We start from the raw sequence: 22786 nt of genomic DNA on the forward strand, positions 1-22786 counted from the left end.
AACGGAGAATTTGGCACTCAGCCAGATCTCCGTTCACTATAGCGGAACGGGAGAATCCCAGCGGAGCGGGAGAATCCCAGCAGAGCAGGAGAATCCCAGTGGCGGGCAAGGTCGTAGAATCCAAGTGAACTCTCCACTTACATCACAGAGATGCCAGACGTTATCAAATTCTAGGCATGTTGACATCATTGGGTCCCGATCCCTGGTACCCCACTTCCTTCCTGCTGGTGTCCCACTTGCCTGTTCAGAAGGGGTTAACATGGGGACACGGTGGCAAGGTCGCAGGATCACAGAAGCTAAATGATTGCCCTCATCCTAACTGCTGCCTCCCAGCCCCTGACCCAACCAGTTATTCCCAGGCAGGAGGGGTTAAAATTGAGGGAGATCCATAGACAACACTGGTTGTTTAAAGTGGAGGCAAGTAATGTCATTTTGTTTAGACGTGCGTATGTACACCGAGCCATAATATCTTTTCCTATCCGGTTATTCCACTTGGAAAGGTTTCCTATTCCATTTATTAGTAGGGCAAGAACTCGCTGAAGAGCGTCTACATTAACCAAACATTCTTCAGGCACTTCAAGGAGCTCTGGAGCAGAGAGCAAAAAATGTTTACAATGCAAATAAATAGCTTGTAAATCATTACCTAACGGCTGCTTTGCATTTCAATTCACATTCGCAGATGTGAGACTCCAGACTCCACAACTCACTGAGAAACTGAAGAAGTGAATGGTTAAGATGGACCTCAATAGAACCAACAGCACAGAACAAAGGCACTACTGAATTCTGATACAGCGCTTGCAAACTTAATGCACCCCAACATTTTCCTCAATAACCAAAGGTAGTCGCAAACATAACAAAATGCAGACTCTGGGACAATTAAGCAGCTGTAAGAAAGTGTAACTGGAAATACATTAAAATACAAATAATTTCTACAGTTTCATTCTTAGTCTTTGTCCTTTCTGCCACTTGAGAAATTCAATGCAGCGGAATGAGATTTGAAGCTGATGGAAATTTTCTCGGCACCACTGAGGCCAAACTCTAAGCTGGCCAGTGCGTTGTGACGTTTCCCATCTGTGTTCATTGTTACAATTCCTCATCGATCCATTTAAAATGCCCCTCCACACACGGCCAGTGATTCCTGCAATTCAATCCCGTGAGGCTCACGTCCATGCTCCAGAGGTAATCTTCCGAGCACAGGGCTGGCCGAGTCAGTGACCTCCCAGTCACGGAATAAATAGGATGGCCCATCCGCGATTCCCCCTCTGTTCCCGGGCTCCACACACACACTCACCGAACTGGCACCACCGTCAATCTGGCAACGTCTGAGGTCTCTGGGTCTCTGCTCGATGGAGTTCAGAAGGATGAGGAGGGAATCTCATTGAAACTTCCAGAATACTGAAAGGCCTGGATAGATTGAACGTGGGGGAAGATGTTTCCATTAGTAGGGGTGTCTAGGACCCGAGGGCACAGTCTCAGAGTAAAGAGAAGACCCTTTAGAACTGAGATGAGGAGGAATTTCTTCAGCCAGAGGGTGGTGAATCTATGGAATTCATTGCCACAGAAGGCTGTGGAGGCCAGGGCATTGAGTGCATTTAAGACAGAGATAGATAGGTTTTTGATTGGTAAGAGGATCAAAGGTTACGAGGAAAAGGCGAGAGGATGGGGTTGAGAAACATATCAGCCATGATCGAATGGTGGAGCAGATTCAATGGGCCGAATGGCCTAATTCTGCTCCTATATCTTATGGTCGTATGGCTTCATAGAATCCCTACAATGCAGAAGGAGGCCATTCGGCCCATCAAGCACTAGGGACCCGGGTTCAATTCCAGCCTCGGGTCACTGTGTGTGTGGAGTTCACACGTTCTCCCTGTGTCTGCGTGGGTTTCCTCCGGGTGCTCCGGTTTCCTCCCACAGTCCCAAAGGTGTGCGGGTTAAGTTGATTGGCCATGCTAAATTGATCCCACTGTCGGGGATTAGCAAGGTAATGTGCGTTTACGGGGATAGGGCCTGGGTGGGATTGTGGTTGGTGCAGACTCGATGGGCCAAATGGCCTCCTTCTGCACTGTAGGATTCTATGATTCCGATTCTATGATCTTTGGCGTGTGGGAGGAAACCGGAGCACCCGGAGGAAACCCATGCAGACACGGGGAGAATGTGCAAACTCCACACAGACAGTGACCCAAGCTGGGAATCGAACCCGGGTCCCTGGCGCTGTGAGGCAGCTGTGCTAACCACTGTGCCACACGAGCAACGCTTCATTTTTGATACCGCAGATGTAACACGGAAAACAAACACACAGGAGGATTTCAAAGAAAGAGGAAATCCAACCATAGCGTCTGGCTGAAATCGAAGGTTCGTTAACTGTGGAGGCGAGGCTTTTTTTGATGGTCTGAGAGTCTAGTGTGTAGCTCTCAGGAGAGAGGCAGCAAAAGGAACTAAGGCAAGAGAAATGACCAGGCACCGGGAAGCAAATAGTGAGTGAAACTGGCCTTTGACAGCAGCACAAGAAATGGGTGAGTAACAATTGATAGTATATTTGGAAGAAATTTAGGTCGGGTATATTTCAGGCGGTCAATTTGTATTGGTGTGAAATGGGCGCAAAAATAATAATTTCACCCCATCGAGAGGGTCACTGTCTGTGTGGAGTTTGCACGTTCTCCCCGTGTCTGCGTGGGTTTCCTCCGGGTGCTCCAGTTTCCTCCCACAGTTCAAAGATGTGCGGGTTAGGTTGATTGGCTATGCTAAATTGCCCTTTAGTGTCAGGGGGACTGGCAGGGTGGATAAGTGGGGTTGTGGGGATAAGGCTTGGGTGAGGTTGTGGTCCATGCAGACTCAATGGGCCAAGTGGCCTCCTTCTGCATTGTAGGGCTTCTATGGAAAGGACAAGGTGGACTTTTCCCTAAAAAAGACAGGGGAGGGGCTTCCCGCCTTTGCCGCCTGGGCTGCAGTCCAGTGCATCTTTTTATTCAACGCACCTGAGTCCGCAGGATTAAAATCGGGTAGCGTCACTAAATGGTCAGATTAACGACGAGTAGCAGAGACACAAATTGACCCCAATCCTTCAAGACACAAGGAAGGAACGGACAAGCGGCCGGGGGGGGGGTGGGGGGGCGCAAAAACATATCGCAAGGGGCCTTAAATTGATCCAAACACCTTACATTCAAATTATACCATTGAATTTAAAATATTGCACATGTTTCCACTGAATGATGCGAAAGTCATTGTTAAAACCTCGGCGGATTGAGATGGACACCGAGACCCACAGAGACAACAAGTGGACATTTCAAAGTGGGAACTCGCAATGTAGCTCTCAGCCAAACAATCAGGTGAGTCCGCCTTGTTCCGCCGGCTATGAGTTGCCTTTCTTCTTCTTAACAGGAGTGAGGCCGTTGCTCATTTTCAGCTCGGAGTGCTGCGCCTGGAAAAACAAACAGACATCAGGTTCCAGTTCACCATCCCCAGTACACTGCGTGCCAATGGCCCCCATGAGGAGAACACAAAGGAAGCCTCGGGAAGGTTCAAAGGAAATGAATCAGTTTTAGGGTAGGAAAGCACAGGGTATTAACTGTAGAAAGGAAGGCTTGACTCACGTTTGGATTGTGGATGCAGATCTAAGCTAGTTGAATTGGTTGTCCAAGGCCTGGCCCTACGTTTGGTGAACCTATGCCAGGTCTGCAGTTCATTGAATCATACAGTGCAGAAGAGGCCCTTCGGCCTATAGAGTCTTCACCGGCGTGTGAGAAACACCTTGGGTGGGATTTTCCAGTTTCGGAGTGAGCGCGGCCGGAAAATCCCACCCAAGGTCAATAGATCTTTCCATGGTCCGCCCCTCACCCATTACGATTCCCGTGGTGGGCGGAACGGGAAAATTCACCCCCCTGAACTCCCACCTAATTCCATCTTGACCCATTGCCCTGAATGTTATGACATGCCAAATGCACATCCAGTAACTTTTTAAAGGATATGAGGCAACCCGCCTCTATCACCCTCCCAGGCAGCGCATTCCAGTACGTCACCACCCTCTGGGTAAAAAAGATTTTCCTCACATCCTCCCTGAACCTCCTGTCGCTCACCTTGAACCTATGTCCCTTCGTGACTGACTCTTCAACTGAGCAGAACAGTTAATTAGCAGTTAAAACAATACCATAGAAAATAATCCAATTTCCAAATAATCCAACTTTTATGATAAGTGTGGGACTCTATTTATCTTGTCCTTTTTTTAAGTCATGTTTTCCTCCAGTTTTGTAGGTGTAGATAAAGCAACTCCTCAAAGATAGCTGAGTCACTAAACCCTCCAGACACAATGGGCGGAATTTTCCTGTCCCATCCGCCATGGGAATCGTAGCAGGCGGGACACGGACCATGCAAAGGTCCGTTGACTTCAGGTGGGATTTTCTGGTTTCGGGGTGAGTGCAGCCAGAAAGTCCCGCCCAATGAGTGGAGCTTTCAGGCTCCATCACTGGTAGGCCTCAAAGTGGGTAGAGGGGGGGAAATCTGGAGAAGTATTAACATGCCTGCCCCCAAGTCATCCTCTCCAACCTGGCACAAGAGATGAAAACATTGCCCCATTTGTTATAAACAGCAATTTACCTGCATGGGTGAAAAGTAGAGGCTGAGGACCTTAAATAGTTCGACTAAAAATCTTTGGACGGTAAATGTTTCGCAAAGGTACACGCCTATGCATTCATGTGTAGGAATTAAGCTCTGGAATTCGCTCCATAAACATATCTGTCTCTCCACCCTCCTTTAACGCCTTTTCGTAAAACCAACTCTTATGACCAAGTTTTTGACTGCCTGTCTGAGGGCAAGGTTTTACACTTTACGTCAGGAGGTCGAAACCGGGTCAATGACAGGTCCCGACCCCGCACTGTCTCAGGGGTAGACACTCGACTCTGGCTTCTCTCAAATTGGCAAATTAGCGGCTCGGGGACGTACTCGAACTCCAATCAAGCACCGCGAGCGGGGTCTCGAAGCCATGAGGAGGACCTTCAGCTTCCATTGCAGACACAGAGGAGAAAGAGAGCAAGAGGCTGCCTCCATCTTGAGACTTAGGTTGATTGGCCAGGTAAAAAAAAAAATTGCCCCTTAGAGTTCTGAGATGCGTAGGTTAGCGGGATTAGCGGGTAAATATGTGGGGGTAGGGCCTGGGTGGGATTGTGGTCAGTGCAGACTCGATGGGCCGAATGGCCTCCTTCTGCACTGGAGGGTTTCTATGATTTCTATGATTATTCTTGGCCATTTAAAAAAATTTAAAATAAAAAATGGCCACCACTGGTGGGGGGGTTAGGTTTAAGTTTATTTATAAGTGTCACAAGTAGGCTTGTGAAGTTACAATGAAGTTACTGTGAAAACCCCCTAGTTGCCACACTCCCGCGCCTGTTCAGGTACACAAAGAGAGAATTTAACTCGGGGAAAGGATGCTGCTGTCAAACCAGCAAGCTGGCTAGCGGTGCATACCCATCTCCATTCCCACACCACCCATATCAGGGCAAAATGCCACTCTTAGGATCTCTCCACATGGCTTCTTTTTATTCATCAGTGGGACATGTGTATTGCTGGTTGGCCAGTATTTATTGCCCATCCCTAGTGGCCCTTGAACTGAGTGGCTTGTTAGGCCATTTCAGAGGCAGTTGAGAGTCAACCACATTGCTGTGGCTCCAGTGTCACATGTAGGCCAGACCAGGTAAGGACAGCAGATTTCCTTCCCTAAAGGACATTAGTGAACCAGATGGGTTTTTCCAACAATCGGCAATGGTTTTCCAACAATCGGCAATGGTCACCAGTAGATTATTCATTCCAGATTTTTAAAAATTCAAATTCCACCATCTGCCGTGGTGGGATTCGATCCTGAGTCCTCAGAACATTAGCCGAGTTTCTGGATTAATCGTCTAGCAATAATACCACTGGGCCATTGCCTCCCCTTGGTGTAGAATGAAATGTCTTGGGACATTTTATTATGTCTGATGTAAAGTCAGATTGTTGAAGAGCAGGAACTCTGCAAGTCAGAATATTCAACATTATCTAAAAAGTATCATCCTGGAATTAAGCTTTCATTGAGAAGCACGGTGCAGTAACCATTCAGTTTAAGGAAGACAGGAATTGTTTTTGGTAACTATGGGGTAAGGTTGCCAAACCCCATTTGCCAGTCACCTCTGCCATCGCTGATCTTCATTGGCTCCCAGTTTCCCAGAGTTCCAGGATTTTCACTCAGCGATAGTGATGTATTTCTAAGTCAGGATGGTGAGTGACTTGAAAGGGGAACTCCCAGGTGGTGATGTTCCCATGTGTCTGCTGCCCTTGCCCTTCTAGATGGTATCGGTCATGGGTTTGGCTGTCTCAGAAGCCTTGCTGAATTTCTGTAGTGTATCTTGTAGATGGTACACATTGCTGCCACTGTTCATTGGTGGTGGAGGGAATGAATGTTTGTGGAAGGGGTAACAATCAAACGGGCTGCTTTGACCTGGATGGTGTCGAGCTTCTTGCGTGCTGATGGAGCTGCACTTATCCAGGCAAGTGGGGAGTATTCACCACACTCCTGACTTGTGCCTTGCAAATGGTGGACAGGCTTTGGGAGACAGGAAGTGAGTTACTCGCCGCAGGATTCCCAGTTTCTGACATGCTCTTGCAGCCGCAGTGTTTATATGGCTATTCCAGCTCAGTTGGTGTTCCCCCAATACGCATACGTCACCCCCCCTCCCCCCCCAATGATGAGCGTTCCCCTTCCTTCCCACCTTTTCCACAAAGCCTGACAACATCAACTATATTACAGTGAGGGCAGTGTAATACTCGGGTCAATTGCCTCGGTTACAAGCTCAGTTGCCAGCTCTTTATTCATTAAAAAAGGCAGCCAGCTGTCGATATCTGTGCCTGTGGCCTGCCATTTTATAGGGACTGGGTCAGGGGTGGGCAGGAAGTTGGTGGGTCCCACCCGCCATAGTTTACATGCCCACCCTGCCAAAAACATGCAAGGGCAAAGGGAGTGATAACGAGTAACATGAAGAAATAAATGCCACGGTGAGATGTGAACGGCTGGATGGCGGCCGGTTGGATGCAAAGTGAAGGAAAGGGAAAGAAAATGAGAAGGAAAATGAATCAGTGAAAGGAAAATGCACAAAACTAAACAGAGGCAGAGATAATGATCCAAACTTTTTGAAGGCCAGAAGGCTGTAGAGTGCGGAGTTGAAAGATGAGATGCTGGTGGTGGCACAGTGGTTAGCACTGCTGCCTCACAGCGCTAGGGACCCAGGTTCGATTCCTGGCTTAGGTCACTGTCTGTGTGGAGTCTGCATGTTCTCCCCGTGTCTGCATGGGTTTCCTCCGGGTGCTCCGGTTTCCTCCCACAGTCTGAAAGACGTGCTGGTTAGGTGCATTGGCCATGCTAAATTCTCCCTTAGTGTACCCAAATAGGCGCCGGAGTGTGGTGATGAGGGGATTTTCACAGTAACTTCATTGCAATGTTAATGTAAGCTTACTTGTGACATTAATAAATAAACTTTACTTTAAACTATGTTCCTCAAGCTTGCATTGTGCTTCATTGGAATACTGCAGCAAGCCAAGGACAGAAAGGTCAGGGTGGGAGGTATGTGAAGAATTGAGATGTGGCATGGTGACACAGTGGTTAGCCCTTTTGCCTCTCACGCCAGGGATCCAGGTCCGATTAGGTTGATTGGCCATTGTAAAATGCGCAGGGTTATGGGGATTGGGAGGAGGGGAGGGCCTGCGTGGGACACTCTTTCGCAGAGACGGTGCAGACTTGATGGGCCAGATGGCCTCTTTCTGCACTGCACGGAGGAAACCCAGGGTCTTGCTTGTGGGACTGAACAGAGGTGTTCCGCACAGTGGTTGCCCACAGCGTGTCCAGTCTCCCCATTATAGAGATGACCATTTTGTGAGCAGGGAATGCAGTGAACTAAATTGAAAGAAGTACCTCTCCTTCACCTGGAAGGAGTGCTTGGGGCTTGGATAGTGAGAAAGGAGGAAGTACAGGGCACCTGCTGCATGGTGTGGAAAGGTGGCGTAGGAAAAGGAACGAAGTAGACCAGGGTACTGGGGATGGAATGGTTCTTTCAGAATGCTGGAAGGGAAGGGCAGATACCTTTGCTGGCGGAATCACAGAGAATGGTCTACTTAATATGGAGGCTAATGGGGGAGGAAAGTGAGGACAAAGGGGAGCCTTGCCGTATTTCCGGGAGAGAGGGGAAGGAGTAAACATGGAAGTGTGTGAAATAGATCGGACATGGCGGAGGGCCCTGTCCATCATGGTGAGTATCCTGCTGAGTATTTCCAGAATGTTCTGTTTTTATTTCAGATTTCCAGCATCTGCAGTCATTTACTTTTCAATCAATGCAATTTTATCCTACTCTCATCATGATACTGGTCTCTCCTCTTCGCTCAGTGATAACACTCTTTTTTAAAAAGTTTATTTATTAGTGTCACAAGTAGGCTTACATTAACACTGCAATTAAGTTCTGTGAAAATCCCCTAGTCGCCACACTTCAGCGCCTGTTCGTGTACACTGAGGGGGAATTTAGCATGGCCAATGCACCTAATCAGCACATCTTTGGACTGTGGGAGAAAACCGGAGCACCCGGAGGAAACTCACACAGACACGGGGAGAATGTGCAGACTCCACACAGACAGTGACCCAAGCCAGGAATTGAACCCAGCTCCTTGGCGCTGTGAGGCAGCAGTGCTAACCACTGTGCCATCATGCCGCACCACTCTCACCTTTGGATTAAAATTTGTGGATTCAGGCCCCAGTCAGTGACTTAAGTGCGTAATCGGTTTATCCATGGCTGTGGGCTTTGCTGGCTGGGCTAGCATTTATTGCCCATCCCTAATTAATCAAAAAATCCCTACAGTGCAGAAGGAGGCCATTCAGCCCATTGTGCCTGCACTGACAACAATCCCACCCAGGCCTCATCCCCGTAACCCCAAGTGTTTAGCCTGCTAATCCCCTCACATTAAGGGGCAATTTAGCATGGCCAATCCACCTAACCTGCACATCTTTTACTGTGGGAGGAAACCGAGGCACCCAGAGGAAGCCCACACAGATACAGGGAGAACGTGCAGACTCCACACAGACAGTGACCCAAGCCAGGAATTGAACCCAGGTCCCTGGTGCTGTGAGGCAGCAGCGCTAACCACTGCGTCACCATGCCACCCCTATTCGGAGTCAACCACATTGCTGTGGATCTGGAGTCAGACATGTAAGCCAGACCAGGTAAGGATGGCAGATTTCCTTTCCTAAAGAACAATAGTGAACCACAATCGACAATGGTTTCATGGTCATCATTAGACTTTGAATTCCAGATGGTCATTGAATTCAAATTTCACCATCTGCCGTGGTGGGATTCGAACCCAGGTCCTCACAGCATTACCCTGGGTACTATTCCGGTGGCATTACCACTGTGCCACTGCCTCCCACATTCCCGAACACTGTGGTTCAGCACCGAGGGAGTACGGCATGTGAGAAGTTAATCTGCGGCCCTTTCTGTCCTCCAAGATGGATGTAAAAAAGTCCAATGTCATCATTCATCAAAGATCTTTGCGTTGGCCAACATTTGCCCCTCAACCAGAAGTAGTTAATCAGCTTTCCTCTAAGAAAAAAACCCAGCCAATTTGCTCATTAATTCCATTGTTGTTTGTGGGAACTTCCACACAAAATGGTGGACACTTTTCCTACTTCACAGCAGTGACTACACTTTACAGTGTAATACGTTGGATGTAACGCTTTTTGGAACATTGGTAAGTTATGAGAGACACCGCTTAAATCTAAGTTTCAGCACATTCTTATTGATTTCAGTCAGTAAATCTAAATCGCAGACCGACAGCCTGTCAGACAGATAGACTGAGGACACAATGGTGCAGAATAAATGCACCTGGAATTTACCCAAAATCTATAGGCTTCAATAATTGAAGATGTTATTGCAGGATGTGGGCTGTATTACAAGATTCCTTTAAAATTTCATTGGGAATTTGGTTCCAAATCCAGTTCGATTTGATTTTTAAAAAAAATAAGCATGTAACAACACAAATGAACTTTGGCACCCGGCAGAGATGGAAGGTGCCAACTGAGAAGGTAAAGGGCATGTCTGGTCAGTTTCTTGTACTCTCTCTCCCTCGTCCTTCTCCAAGGAACCTTTTACACATCTAAGGTCAGCTCAGCCCTGGAATTATCCCGGGGCAAAAATAAAAATGTAGAATTGATTTTTTTAAAAAAACAAAATCACACGTTGTGAAATCGATGGACTGCAAAACAGAATTGCGAAAAAAAATCCCCTAAAAGCAGTACAGTTACAATCCGAGGATTTTTGGGTTCAATGTTTCTTTGTAAAGAACCATCTCTCGAAAGGGAACAGATTTTTTAAATAAAGGGGCCATTCCCTCAGTGAATGCCATGACAGGCCTCCTCTTTGCCTCATTCCCCGAGAAAAAGTCAAGAGACATCTTTAGATGATGCTGTGGAACTCTCATCAGAGTTGAGTGAAATGTGAAGAGAGACAATGGACCGGAGGCTTCCATGCAACCTGCCATGTATTAAATCAGCAGTGGGATCTCCTGGTACCACCACTGTCAACGGGGCTCCTCCTCATTGAATGCATCCCTCTCCAACACGAAACACCCCATTGGCGTAAACGGCCAGAAAATTCCGGCCTATGAATGATTTCCAGAGAATTGTAATGAATTCCAAAGTTTTTTCTAAAAATGGACGGCAGGGTGGCACAGTGGTTAGCGCTGCTGCCTCACAGCGCCAGGGACCCGGGTTTGATTCCAGCCTCAGGTCACTGTCTGTGTGGAGTTTGCACGCTCGCCCCGTGACTGTGTGGGTTTCCTCCAGGTGCTCCAGTTTCCTCCCACAGTCTAAAGATGTGCAGGTTAGGTGCAATGGCCAAGCTAAATTGCCCCTTAGTGTCCCATGATGTGTAGGGTAGGGGAATTAGTGGGGTAAATGAGCGGGAATAGCTTTGGGGGTGGGCCTGGGGGGGGGGTAAAGCAAAAAGGGAACAGGGGAAGAAAGTTGAAGAAAATTCTATGAATGCCACACTTGCACTCAACTGAAGAATACAGAATAGGACCTATCAGGCAGCCGAGAAAATGACCGCCATTTTCTCACTTGCTGTTGTTAAGTAAGGAAGGTAAAGCCATACGAAGCCAATTAATGGACACAAAGACTCATGGGCTTGTTGCCATCCATCTGACTTTTAAAAATAAAAGAAATTAGTTCTTTCCAAAGTTTGTTTCAATCATTAAATCTCACGCTTGTATCTTTCGCCTTCAACCCAGTGTCACCCTCCCCCTTGGAAGAATGCCAGTGGCAGTGGTTAGCACCAAAGCGCCAGGGACCCGGTTTCAATTCTGGCCTTGGATGACTGTCCGAGCAGTTTGCAGGTTCTCCTCGTGTCAGCGTGGGTTTACTTCGGTTGCTCCCACACTCCAAAGATGTGCAGGTTAGGTGGATTGGCCATGCTAAATTGCCCCTTAGTGTCCCAAGATGTGTAGGTTAGGGGGATTAGCCATGGTAAATGTGTGGGGTTACTGGGATTGGGTGGGGAAGAGGGCGTGGGTAAGATTTTCCATCAGAGTCGGTGCAGACTCATAGAATCCCTACTCTGCAGAAGGAGGCCATTCAGCCCATCGCGCTTGCCCCGACCACAATCCCACCCAGGCCCTATTCCCGTAACTTCACATATTTGCCCTGCTAATCCTCTGGACATTAGGTTCAATTTAGCATGGCCAATCAACCTAACCTGCACGTCTTTGGACTGTGGGAGGGAACCGGAGCACCCGGAGGAAACCCACGCAGACACGGGAGAATGTGAAAACTTCACAGAGACAGTGACCCGAGACTGGAATTGAACCCGGGTCCCTGGCGCTGTGAGGCAGCAATGTTAACCACTGTGCCACCGTGCCGCTCCCAGACTCGATGGGTTTGAATGGCCTCCTTCTGCACTGTAGGGATTCTATGATTTGAGTGATCCTGGATTCTTGTTGTCACAAACAGGGTGTGGTTTGGCTCCTCTGATGACAATTGCAGATTATTGACAACTTGAAGCATTTGAAGAAGCGGCTGGCTGCAACTAGCGAATGTTGCCCCGAAGGATGTATGTGCAGCGCCAGGCTGCAGCTTGTGATGTTGGACAATGCCCACTCCACCCATGCCTGTGTGACCAAATTCCCCTCCAACTCGATTTTCAAGTTTGTTGACGACACCGCCATAGTGGGTCGGATCTCAAACAATGACAAGACAGAGTACAGGAACGAGACAAAGAATCTGGTGAACTGGTGCGGCAACAATAATCTCTCCCTCATTGTCAACAAAACGAAGGAGATTGTCATCGACTTCAGGAAGCGTAGAGGAGAATATGCCCCTGTCTAAATCAACAGGGACGAAGTAGGAAGGGTTGAGAGCTTCAGGTTTGTAGGTGTCCAGATCACCTGTCCTGGTTCCCATGCCGACACTATAGTTAAGAAAGCCCACCGACGCCTCTACTTTCTCAGAAGACTAAGGAAATTTGGCATGTCAGCTACGACTCTCACCAACTTTTACAGATGCACCATAGAAAGCATTCTGCCTGGTTGTATCACAGCTTGGTATGGTTCCTGCTCTGCCCAAGACTGCAAGAAATTACAAAGGGTCATGAATGAAGCCCAGTAAATCACTCAAACCAGCCTCCCATTCATTGACGGTGTCTACACTTCCCGCTGCCTTGAAAAAGCTGCCAGCATAATTAAGGACCCCACGCACCCTGGACATTCTCTCTTCCACCTTCTTCCATCGGGAAAAAGATACAAAAGTCCAAGGTCACGTACCAACCGACTCGAGAACAGCTCCTTCCCTGCTGCCATCAGACGTTTGAATGGACCTACCTGCATTAATTTGATCTTTCTCTACACCCTAGCTATGACTGTAACACTACATTCTGCACTCTCTTGTTTCCTTCTCTATGAACAGTATATTTTGTCTGTATAGTGCAGAAGAAATAATACTTCTCACTGTATGGTGAGAATCTATGCTCATCAAGCAAATGACTGCTTGGAATTGTGGTCCTCAACCAAATAAGGATGCCGGCTCTGTGGCAACGCATTGGATTTTTGCAGAATTGGGGAGACTAACGGGTGTCGGGGCTCTTAGCCAAGGATGTATTATGAGACTTAACTGAGAGCCCAGACATCCATTATTCTGTTGAAACAGCTAAACCCAAGGGAAAATATTGCTTGATTGATAGATTTTTATCAGATCAATTTCCCAGTTGCTTAATATTTATTTACCTGATCTAAAGAAGTGTCAAATGCTCACGGTTTCTGCTATTGATACTTTAAAGGGCTGGTTGATTAACACTTTTATTGGACTGTAATAAAATATGTTTTTTTTAAGTAAGTTATGAATCAACAACTTTTTTAAAAGCTCTTTCACACATGACATTCTTGTCATCAGATTCAGTGGTTCTGTACAGAGTGTACACTGGATAAATGTGCATTGAATGTGATAGGTTGGTCTGGATGATAAAAGGGGCCATTGGGCATGGGCAGAGGTTGGTAGATTGGCATAGAAGCTATGAGTGGCCCTTGGGGATAGGTGGACGGACATAGGCTGGCATGGAGGGCATGAAGGAGCTCTTGCGGGTGGGTAGAGGGTCATGGGTTGGAATGGAGGGTATGGTTGGCCACTGGGAGTGGGCTGGGGGGCATGAAGTGGCATGGGGAGTGTATGGGGGAGTGTGTGAGGCAGTGGGGGGATGCGGGAGTTGAGGGCTACCTTCTGTTTTATTGGGCTTTATTGTAACTAGGATGAGCTCCCAAAGCACTGAGCCAGGCCTTTTGACCAGCTTGCCTTGGCAACCGTCAGTCCTATGGGGCTGCCCGCGAATTGATTCTTCAGGTCGTGACAGGTCACATTCCTGTTAATACCCTCCCCGGGAGATACCACCTTTGTAGGCATTTTACCCCCCCGAGGGCTGAGTCGAGAAATTTCCCAAATCCCACCTCTCAAACCAATACCCAAAGATCTGAGGCCGGTCGCAAAAACCAACAAGTCCAGTGATGTCCTCGAGGGAAGGAAACCAGCCATCTTTACCCAGTCCGGCCTATCTCCAGTCGCATAGCAATGCCCTTCAGTTCAGGGCGTGGCAATAAATGCTGGCCTGGCCAATGATACCCATTCCCTAAGAGCGCGTGAGAAAAACATCCCACCTTCTGGACGTCCGATGGAACCCTGGAGAGGAAGTTAAGCAGCTCGCTACTGTCGATGGCGTACGGATTTCTGAGCTTCTTCGTGAATTTGTGTATACCTGTCAGAATTTAATTTTTAAAAAAATTCATTGAGACAGAAGGAACAGTTTTGCAAGTGAAAATTAGTGAGAAAACAATTATAGAGTGGCAGCCACACATGTGCGCCCGCATTCATGTCCCAACCTTATTACCACTCTCTGTTCTGTCATCTGGGTTCATTAACAAATACCCTCTTTATATAAAATCTCATTTTCTTCAATTGCAAAACCCATTACAAAAGCAACAGCAGGAGAATCCTCACCTCTCCCATAAGATAAGATTAGTGTTTGGTCTCTGCATTTCAAATGGAAGTTTATTAACAGCACATTTCATGGAAATGCGCTGAGCCACTCCACAATACTCCGAGGGGCTTGAGGCTCCTCCTGACCCCAGCATGTTCAGTCCTGCTGCCTTCGCGCAGGAAGAGGCGCAAGAGGTTTTATGTTTTTAAATTTTATTTTCGTAAAATAAACCTCTGTCGATCGCTTTGATACCTTTGGACTCTGAGCGAGTCTCGACAAGCCGAAGAGTTAGTTGCTCAAACCGCGAATAGGTAAGCGGGCAACCTCCCCCCTCCCCTGTCGGGTCTCGCCTGGCTGAAAGCTGATGAGGCTGCAGGAGGCGGTTTACATTTCAGTATTAAAATATCAACATTATGTATCCAAGAGCATGCGTCCTTGCAATACACTTAATTATGTTTCAGAGTTTCACAAGTGTAACTGTAATGTGCGCCTGAATAAAAACACGTGGGCCTTTTTCCACACACCTCAATGGCCCTGGTTGTTAAAGGGGTCTGGAGTTTATTTCAGGCTTGTTTGGAGGATATAAAGGATTTTGGGAGGCTAAGTTTTCATTTTCAGCTGTGTACAAGTGTGTGTGCCAGTGAACTCTCTACTTTAACAATCGCTTCACCTCATCACATTACTTTATTAATCTGCTGACGGATTAAAAGCCCATCTGTCTCAATGGCTTAAACAAGGAACATACTAAAAGATCAGACTTCCTGTGTGACAGTGTCCCTTTGTATTTGTTTGTGAGCTATGACCGTCTCACTACTGCAACAAGCCTCCGACTGCGTGTGTGTGTGTGTTTGTGCGAGACCCAAATGCTCGCAGTGAGTTCCTTTCCCAATGAATGCGACATTTAGCGCAGTGTCAAATCATGTGAAATGCTAGATCAAATTTCATTGCATTCTGAGTGTGTTAAAAATCTATACAAAGGTTTGCTCATTACGTGCATTAGGCTGCAGTGGTAGAGTCAAAAATGATGTTTCCTGATATGACAGTCTTCAAAGTAACGAGGAACATGCCGCTGTATTCGGGTGGCACGGTGGTTAGCACTGCTGCCTCACAGCTCCAGGGACCTGGGTTCGATTCTCGGCTTGAGTCACTGTCTGTGTGGAGTTTGCACATTCTCCCCGTGTCTGCGTGGGTTTCCTCCGGTTTCCTCCCACAGTCCAAAGATGTGTGGGTTAGGTCGATTGGCCATGCTAAAATTGCCCGTTACTGTCCCGGGATGCGTAGGTTAGAGGGATTAGCAGGGTAAATATGTGGGGTTACGGGGATAGGGCCTGGGTGGAATTGTTGTCGATGCAGACTCGATGGGCCGAATGGCCTCCTTCTGCACTGTAGGGTTTCTACGATTCTATGTATTCACTGAGATCTCTGTGACTGACTGGACTAGAATTATGCTCTATTTATGTGCAAATTTCACAGGATGATAACATAGTTCAAAGACCTTCACAAACAAAATTTTATCTGGCCGAGGCCACCTTAATCACAAAAGGGATTGTATCAGTGCAGTGGCCCCACTTAACAACCAGCAATTCAAATGGAAAACCCAAACTACCTGTCCATTTTAATGGACAGCCACAATGTTTGCGAGATGGCTTACAGTTTGTCCCAGCCCTATTCACCACCATCCCTGTGCTAGTTGTTCTACCCTGCTTCCCAATCCTCCAAGATATCCTCAAGTGTGTTTGAATCCCTCCATGGTCTCACCCTTCCTGTTTATGTGAGCATGCCAAACTCTGCTACCCTCCAATTTTGCTGCGTTCATCCCACACTGGCCTCTTAGGAATCATCCATTCTCTTTGCCTCACCAATACAGCCAGGGGAGACAGTAGCTTGTGGTATTGTAACAGTAACCCAGAAACCAAGGGTAATGGGTGGCACGGTGGTTAGCACTGCTGCCTCACAGCGCCAGGGATCCGGGTTCAATTCCCAGCTTGGGTGAGTGTCTGTGTGGAGTTTGCACTTCTCCCCGTGTCTGCATGGGTTTCCTCCGGGTGCTCCGGTTTCCTCTCACAGTCCAAAGATGTGAGGGTTAGATTGATTGGCCATGCCAATTTGTCCCTTAGTTTCAGGGGGATTGGCAGGGTCAATAAGTGGGGTTACGGGTATAGGGCCTTGGTTGGATTGTGGTCGGTACAGACTCGATGGGCCGAATGGCCTCCTTCTGCACTGTAGGGATTCTATGATTCGAATGCTCTGGGATTCTAGGTTCAAATCCTGCCACTGCAGATGGTGAAATTTGAATTCAATAAAAATCTGGAATTAAAAGTCTAATTATGAATCAACTATTGTCAATTGTTGTAAAAACTCAACTGGTTCTTCAAGGAAGGAAATCTGACTTTCTTCCCTTGTCTGGCCTACATGTGACTCCAGATCCACAACAGTGTGTTTGACTCTTAACTGCCCTCTCAAGAGCAACTAGAGATGGGCAACAAATGCTGGCCTTAAGATATTTTCCTACATTAATGGCACCATATAAATGCACGGTTTTGTTTTTGCAATCAAGCTACTAGGTCCCACCATTGTCTACAGCGGATTGAGTGACTCGCACACGCTGCCACTGGGGAACCCATCATGGAGGGGGGGGGGGGGAGGCTTCACCAGCATCGGGACTGGAAGCTCCCACCAGTGGGAAGAGAGAGCAGGCACAGAGAGCGTGGACACAGAGGGCCCGATTTTATCATCGTGTTGTACCCGTTTTTGGAGCATGAGGCGAGTAGCACAATCTGCGCCTGCCTCCGCATCAGTTCTCACGTTACCAAGGCCCAAAAATGGCCGCGATCAGGACTGTGCCCGAAACAGGCGCGACGGCCATTTAAATGTATTTGCATGCATTTAAATTGACTTAATGGACGACACGCCCAACCTTGCCGGCACTTCCCCCTTTATCACCACATTCGCCCATCCAGAATTGGCGCGAAAAGAGACATGCTCCATAAGAGCCTGATTCGGGCGCTCCAGTTAGTGAGGAGGTAAGTGCCGAGTATCCGACAGCTCTCTGCTTAAGATCGGTGCGGGGGCGGGGCAGTGTCCGCTGCCACTTTGCCTGAGATCAGTGGTGAGGAAGGGGGGAGGGGCCCCTCGCCCCCAGTCTGGGTGACAGGGGTGTGGGGAGTGAGTAATGTTGGGGGATGAGGCAATGTCTGTGGGGGCCAGGGGGAGGCATTATCCGGCCCGGGAGGGATGTGGCAGGGAAACCCCATTCTATCATTCTTTTTCTGTTCATGCGCAGTTCGAGGCGCCAATCGGAGCTGCAGGGTTTCGGGCGCGTTAAGCCCCGTCCACAGACCTGTGCAGCGAGATTTGGAATTGCTGATATTTTTTCAGGCAGAGTGCGTATGGGGGGCGCCTGAGAATGGGCCTAAAAGTCAGATCTGAAACACTCCCAGTTTCAAGTCTGCCCAGCACTTAGAATCAAAATGGTAAAATAGGGCACAGAGGGCGCGGAAACAGAGAATCTGGTGGTATGCTTTTCGCCATTACAGTGGTGGCGGAGGGCCTTTGCCGGCTCCATGGAAAACTCCCCCCCCCCCACCAGATACAGGGAATTCTGACCCCATCACAGGCACCAACGCAATACGTGCGAAAGCACTGGGGTAACCCCCCCACATGTAAGGTGAATCTCCCCCTCACCCCATTGGAACTCCCCAGGGAACCTGCCAGGGCGGCACCACCGGGGTGTCACCGCCAGGTTGGCATTGCCAAAGCACCACTGCCAGGGTGGCAGAGCAGTGTCAGGGCATACCCCTCTCCCCTTGGGGGCTGTACCCATCTTTGCACCCCCAATGGATTCCCCTTGACAGCTTCAAGTTTTTAGATGCCTGTTGTAAACCTTGCCAACGCGGTATCACGTCGGCAAGAGGGAATTCATTTATGTGGGGACAACATATAGCGGAGAAGCTCATGTATTTGAATTTACTAAAATAGAGAACATAGATAGAACAGTACAGCACAGAACAGGCCCTTCGGCCCACGATGTTGTGCCGAGCTTTATCTGAAACCAAGATCAAGCTATCCCACTCCCTATCATCCTGGTGTGCTCCATGTGCCTATCCAATAACCGCTTAAATGTTCCTAAAGTGTCTGACTCCACTATCACTGCAGGCAGTTCATTCCACACCCCAACCACTCTCTGCGTAAAGAACCTACCTCTGATATCCTTCCTATATCTCCCACCACGAACCCTATAGTTATGCCCCCTTGTAATAGCTCCATCCACCCGAGGAAATAGTCTTTGAACGTTCACTCTATCTATCCCCTTCATCATTTTATAAACCTCTGTTAAGTCTCCCCTCAGCCTCCTCCGCTCCAGAGAGAACAGCCCTAGCTCCCTCAACCTTTCCTCATAAGACCTACCCTCCAAACCAGGCAGCATCCTGGTAAATCTCCTCTGCACTCTTTCCAGCGCTTCCACATCCTTCTTATAGTGAGGTGACCAGAACTGCACACAATATTCCAAATGTGGTCTCACCAAGGTCCTGTACAGTTGCAGCATAACCCCACGGCTCTTAAACTCCAACCCCCTGTTAATAAAAGCTAACACACTATAGGCCTTCTTCACAGCTCTATCCACTTGAGTGGCAACCTTTAGAGATCTGTGGATATGGACCCCAAGATCTCTCTGTTCCTCCACAGTCTTCAGAACCCTACCTTTGACCCTGTAATCCACATTTAAATTAGTCCTACCAAAATGAATCACCTCACATTTATCAGGGTTAAACTCCATTTGCCATTTTTCAGCCCAGCTTTGCATCCTATCTATGTCTCTTTGCAGCCTACAACAGCCCTCCACCTCATCCACTACTCCACCAATCTTGGTGTCATCAGCAAATTTACTGATCCACCCTTCAGCCCCCTCCTCTAAGTCATTAATAAAAATCACAAAGAGCAGAGGACCAAGCACTGATCCCTGCGGCACTCCGCTAGCAACCTGCCTCCAATCCGAAAATTTTCCATCCACCACCACCCTCTGTCTTCGGTCAGACAGCCAGTTACCTATCCAATCGGCCAACTTTCCCTCTATCCCACACCTCCTTACTTTCATCATAAGCCGACCATGGGGGACCTTATCAAACGCCTTACAAAAATCCATGTATATGACATCAACTGCCCTACCTTCATCAACACACTTAGTTACCTCCTCAAAAAATTCTATCAAATTTGTGAGGCACGACTTGCCCTTCACGAATCCGTGCTGACTATCCCAGATTAATCCGCATCTTTCTAAATGGTCGTAAATCCCATCCCTAAGGACCTTTTCCATCAATTTACCAACCACCGAAGTAAGACTAACCGGTCTATAATTACCAGGGTCATTTCTATTCCCTTTCTTAAACAGAGGAACAACATTCGCCATTCTCCAGTCCTCTGGCACTATCCCCGTGGACAGCGAGGACCCAAAGATCAAAGCCAAAGGCTCTGCAATCTCATCCCTTGCCTCCCAAAGAATCCTAGGATACATTTCATCAGGCCCAGGGGACTTATCGACCTTCAGTTTATTCAAAACTGCCAGGACATTCTCCCTCCGAACATCTATTTCCTCCAGCCTATTAGCCTGTAACACCTTCTCTTCCTCAAAAACATGGCCTCTCTCCTTGGTGAACACTGAAGAAAAGTATTCATTCATCACCTCGCCTAACTCTACTGACTCCATACACAAGTTCCCACTACTGTCCTTGACCGGCCCTAACCTCACCCTGGTCATGTTTTAAATGAGCTCCCTGCCCTTTCTGGGAGATCTCACCGGCAACAATCTCGTTTTCTGATTCTCCTGAGATTTTGTGCGCACGTTGCTGTTCTCGCTCACGGCGAACGTGGGCGTAAAATCACCCCCAGTGATTCCTCTCGTGGGGAAGAACATAACTGAAGGCCATCCGTATGTAATCGTCACCGAGAGATCCAACAGGGAATTCAGGAGAAACCTCTTTATCCAAAGAATGGTAAGAATGTGAAACTTGCTACCACAAGAGATGTTCGATTTGATTGATGGCAGATTTATTTGAGGAGAGTAAGGAGGAGGTTCGAATCCAGAAATTGGTGTGAACCGGTTGGGCCAAATGGCCTGTTTCTGTGCCACATCTTCTCAGTAATTGGAAGTAGTCTGGTCTCCATAACAATGAAAAAGATTTAGAGGCACTGAAGAAGGTGCAAAAAAAATACGAGAATGATACCAAAGCTGAGAGGTTACATCCGTCAGGAAATACTGAACAGACTGGGGTACTTTCCTCGTGAAAAGAGAAGACCGAGAGAGTTCTTTACGATTTAAAAGGTTTGATAAAATGGACAAGTGCTTACACTTGTAAGAAAAAAAACAGAACTAGTGGTCATAGGTATGAGACAGTTACTAGTACATCTAAAAGGGAATTAAGGAGAAATGTTTTTCCCTAGAGAGTGATTAGAATGTGCAACCTGTTACCAGAAGGAGTGGATGAGGCAAAATAGTATTAAGTTGATCTTTCTCTACACCCTAGCTTAGACTGTAAAACTACATTCTGCACCCTCTCCTTTCATTCTCCCCTATGTACTCCATGAACGGTATGCTTTGTCTGTGTAGCACGCAAGAAACACTGCATATCAATACATGTGACAATAATAAATCAAATCAAATATAGATGAATTTGGGGGCAATGTGGAGAGATACATGAGAAAGAAAGGTATATGGTGACGGGGTTAGATGATGGAGGGTGGGGAGAGGCTTAGGTGGAAGAGAACTGGCATGGACTGTTAAATCTCTTTCCGTGCTGTAAATACTTGGCGATTTGAACAGCAGTCACAGAATCTTTTATTTCTAAGGAAGCTACGAGAAGAAATGATAATGTGTGTGCATGTGTAATATACTGATGTGTATATCAAACAACTCTGCTTTGGTTTTTAAATAAATGCTGGTTAGCCAGTGCATGACCCACCAGGGAAGCATTCTCATCATCTGAAAACTTATTCAAAAAGGGGAAAGACTTTGAAACAAGGTCACTGCATGAAGGAGTCTTTCAAGATGTCAGATGAAGAGTTTATGTAACCTCGGCAGAAAACAACGCTGACGAGAGAAAGGACAATTCAATACCATTACGCTGGGTATCAGCATTTTTCAATCAAAAGATGCCATATGCATTCCGGCTGTAACTTTTGCACATGTTTATTGACGTGAGAATTTTGAAGCTCTACAAGGATGTTACTGGACTCTCCCGTCCACTATATTAAGATTTGATTTATTATTGTATTGGGATACAGTGAAAAGTATTACTTCTTGCGCACTATGCAGACAAAGCATATTGTTCATAGAGTACATAGGGGAGGAGGAAAGGAGAGGGTGCAGAATGTAGTGTTACAGTCATAACGTGAGCGGCACGGTAGCACAGTGGTTAGCACTGCTGCTTCACAGCTCCAGGGACCTGGGTTCGATTCCCGGCTCGGGTCACTGTCTGTGTGGAGTTTGCACATTCTCCTCGTATCTGCGTGGGTTTCCTCCGGGTGCTCCGGTTTCCTCCCACAGTCCAAAGATGTGCGGGTTAGGTTGATTGGCCATGCTTAAAAATTGCCCTCAGTGTCCTGAGATGTGTAGGTTAGAGAGATTAGTGGGTAAATATGTGGGGGTAGGGCCTGGGTGGGATTGTGGTCGGTGCAGACTCGATGGGCCGAATGGCCTCTTTCTGTACTGTAGGGTTTCTATTCTATTTCTATGAACTAGGGTGTAGAGAGAGATCAACTTAATATAAGGGAGGTCCATTCAAAAGTCTGATGGCAGCAGGAAAGAAGCTGTTCTTGAATCGGTTGGTACGTGACCTCAGACTTTTGTATCCTTTTCCCGATGGAAGAAGGTGGAAGAGAGAATGTCCGGGGTGCGTGGGGTCCTTGATTTTGCTGGCTACTCTCCTGAGGCAGCGAGAAGTGTAGACGGAGTCAATGGATGGGAGGCCATAGTGTGGTTGGATGCAGAATAACACTCTCCACTGTCATCTCTGGTATTGTGCCCCAGCTCCAATCAGAATGTGAATGTCACTCCACTGCTCCCCACACCAACCGCTACTCCAGAACAAGGTCAAAGTTTGCTATGAATATGATTTAAGGGTCAATCTCAGAAAGAATAAGAGTTGCCAGTTTCCAAATGCCTTGAATTGGGTCTTTAATAATGAGGTTCATCCTTTGATGGTGGTAAAACAACTTGCCACGTCACTGAATGGCACACTGTCAGTTCTCCAGTGTAATTCCTCACACTGTTAGTCCTT

At 47.5% G+C, this 22786-nt stretch overlaps 1 protein-coding gene across 1 annotated transcript in view; it reads right to left on the reverse strand.

Moving 5' to 3' along the window:
* Positions 1-2262: 2262 nt before the first annotated feature.
* The window catches only part of LOC144511296 (multiple C2 and transmembrane domain-containing protein 2-like), a 447793-nt gene continuing 427269 nt past the window's right edge, over positions 2263-22786 (reverse strand). The window contains exons 21-22 of the mRNA XM_078241512.1: positions 14194-14291; positions 2263-3418 (exon numbers count right to left, since the gene is read on the reverse strand). Of these exons, the coding sequence (XP_078097638.1) occupies positions 3350-3418; positions 14194-14291 (167 nt within the window). The 3' untranslated portion in view covers positions 2263-3349. The remainder of the gene's footprint in view (positions 3419-14193; positions 14292-22786) is intronic.

This window comes from Mustelus asterias, chromosome 24 (genome assembly GCF_964213995.1).
Source record: "Mustelus asterias chromosome 24, sMusAst1.hap1.1, whole genome shotgun sequence".
In the NCBI taxonomy this organism is placed as follows: domain Eukaryota; kingdom Metazoa; phylum Chordata; class Chondrichthyes; order Carcharhiniformes; family Triakidae; genus Mustelus; species Mustelus asterias.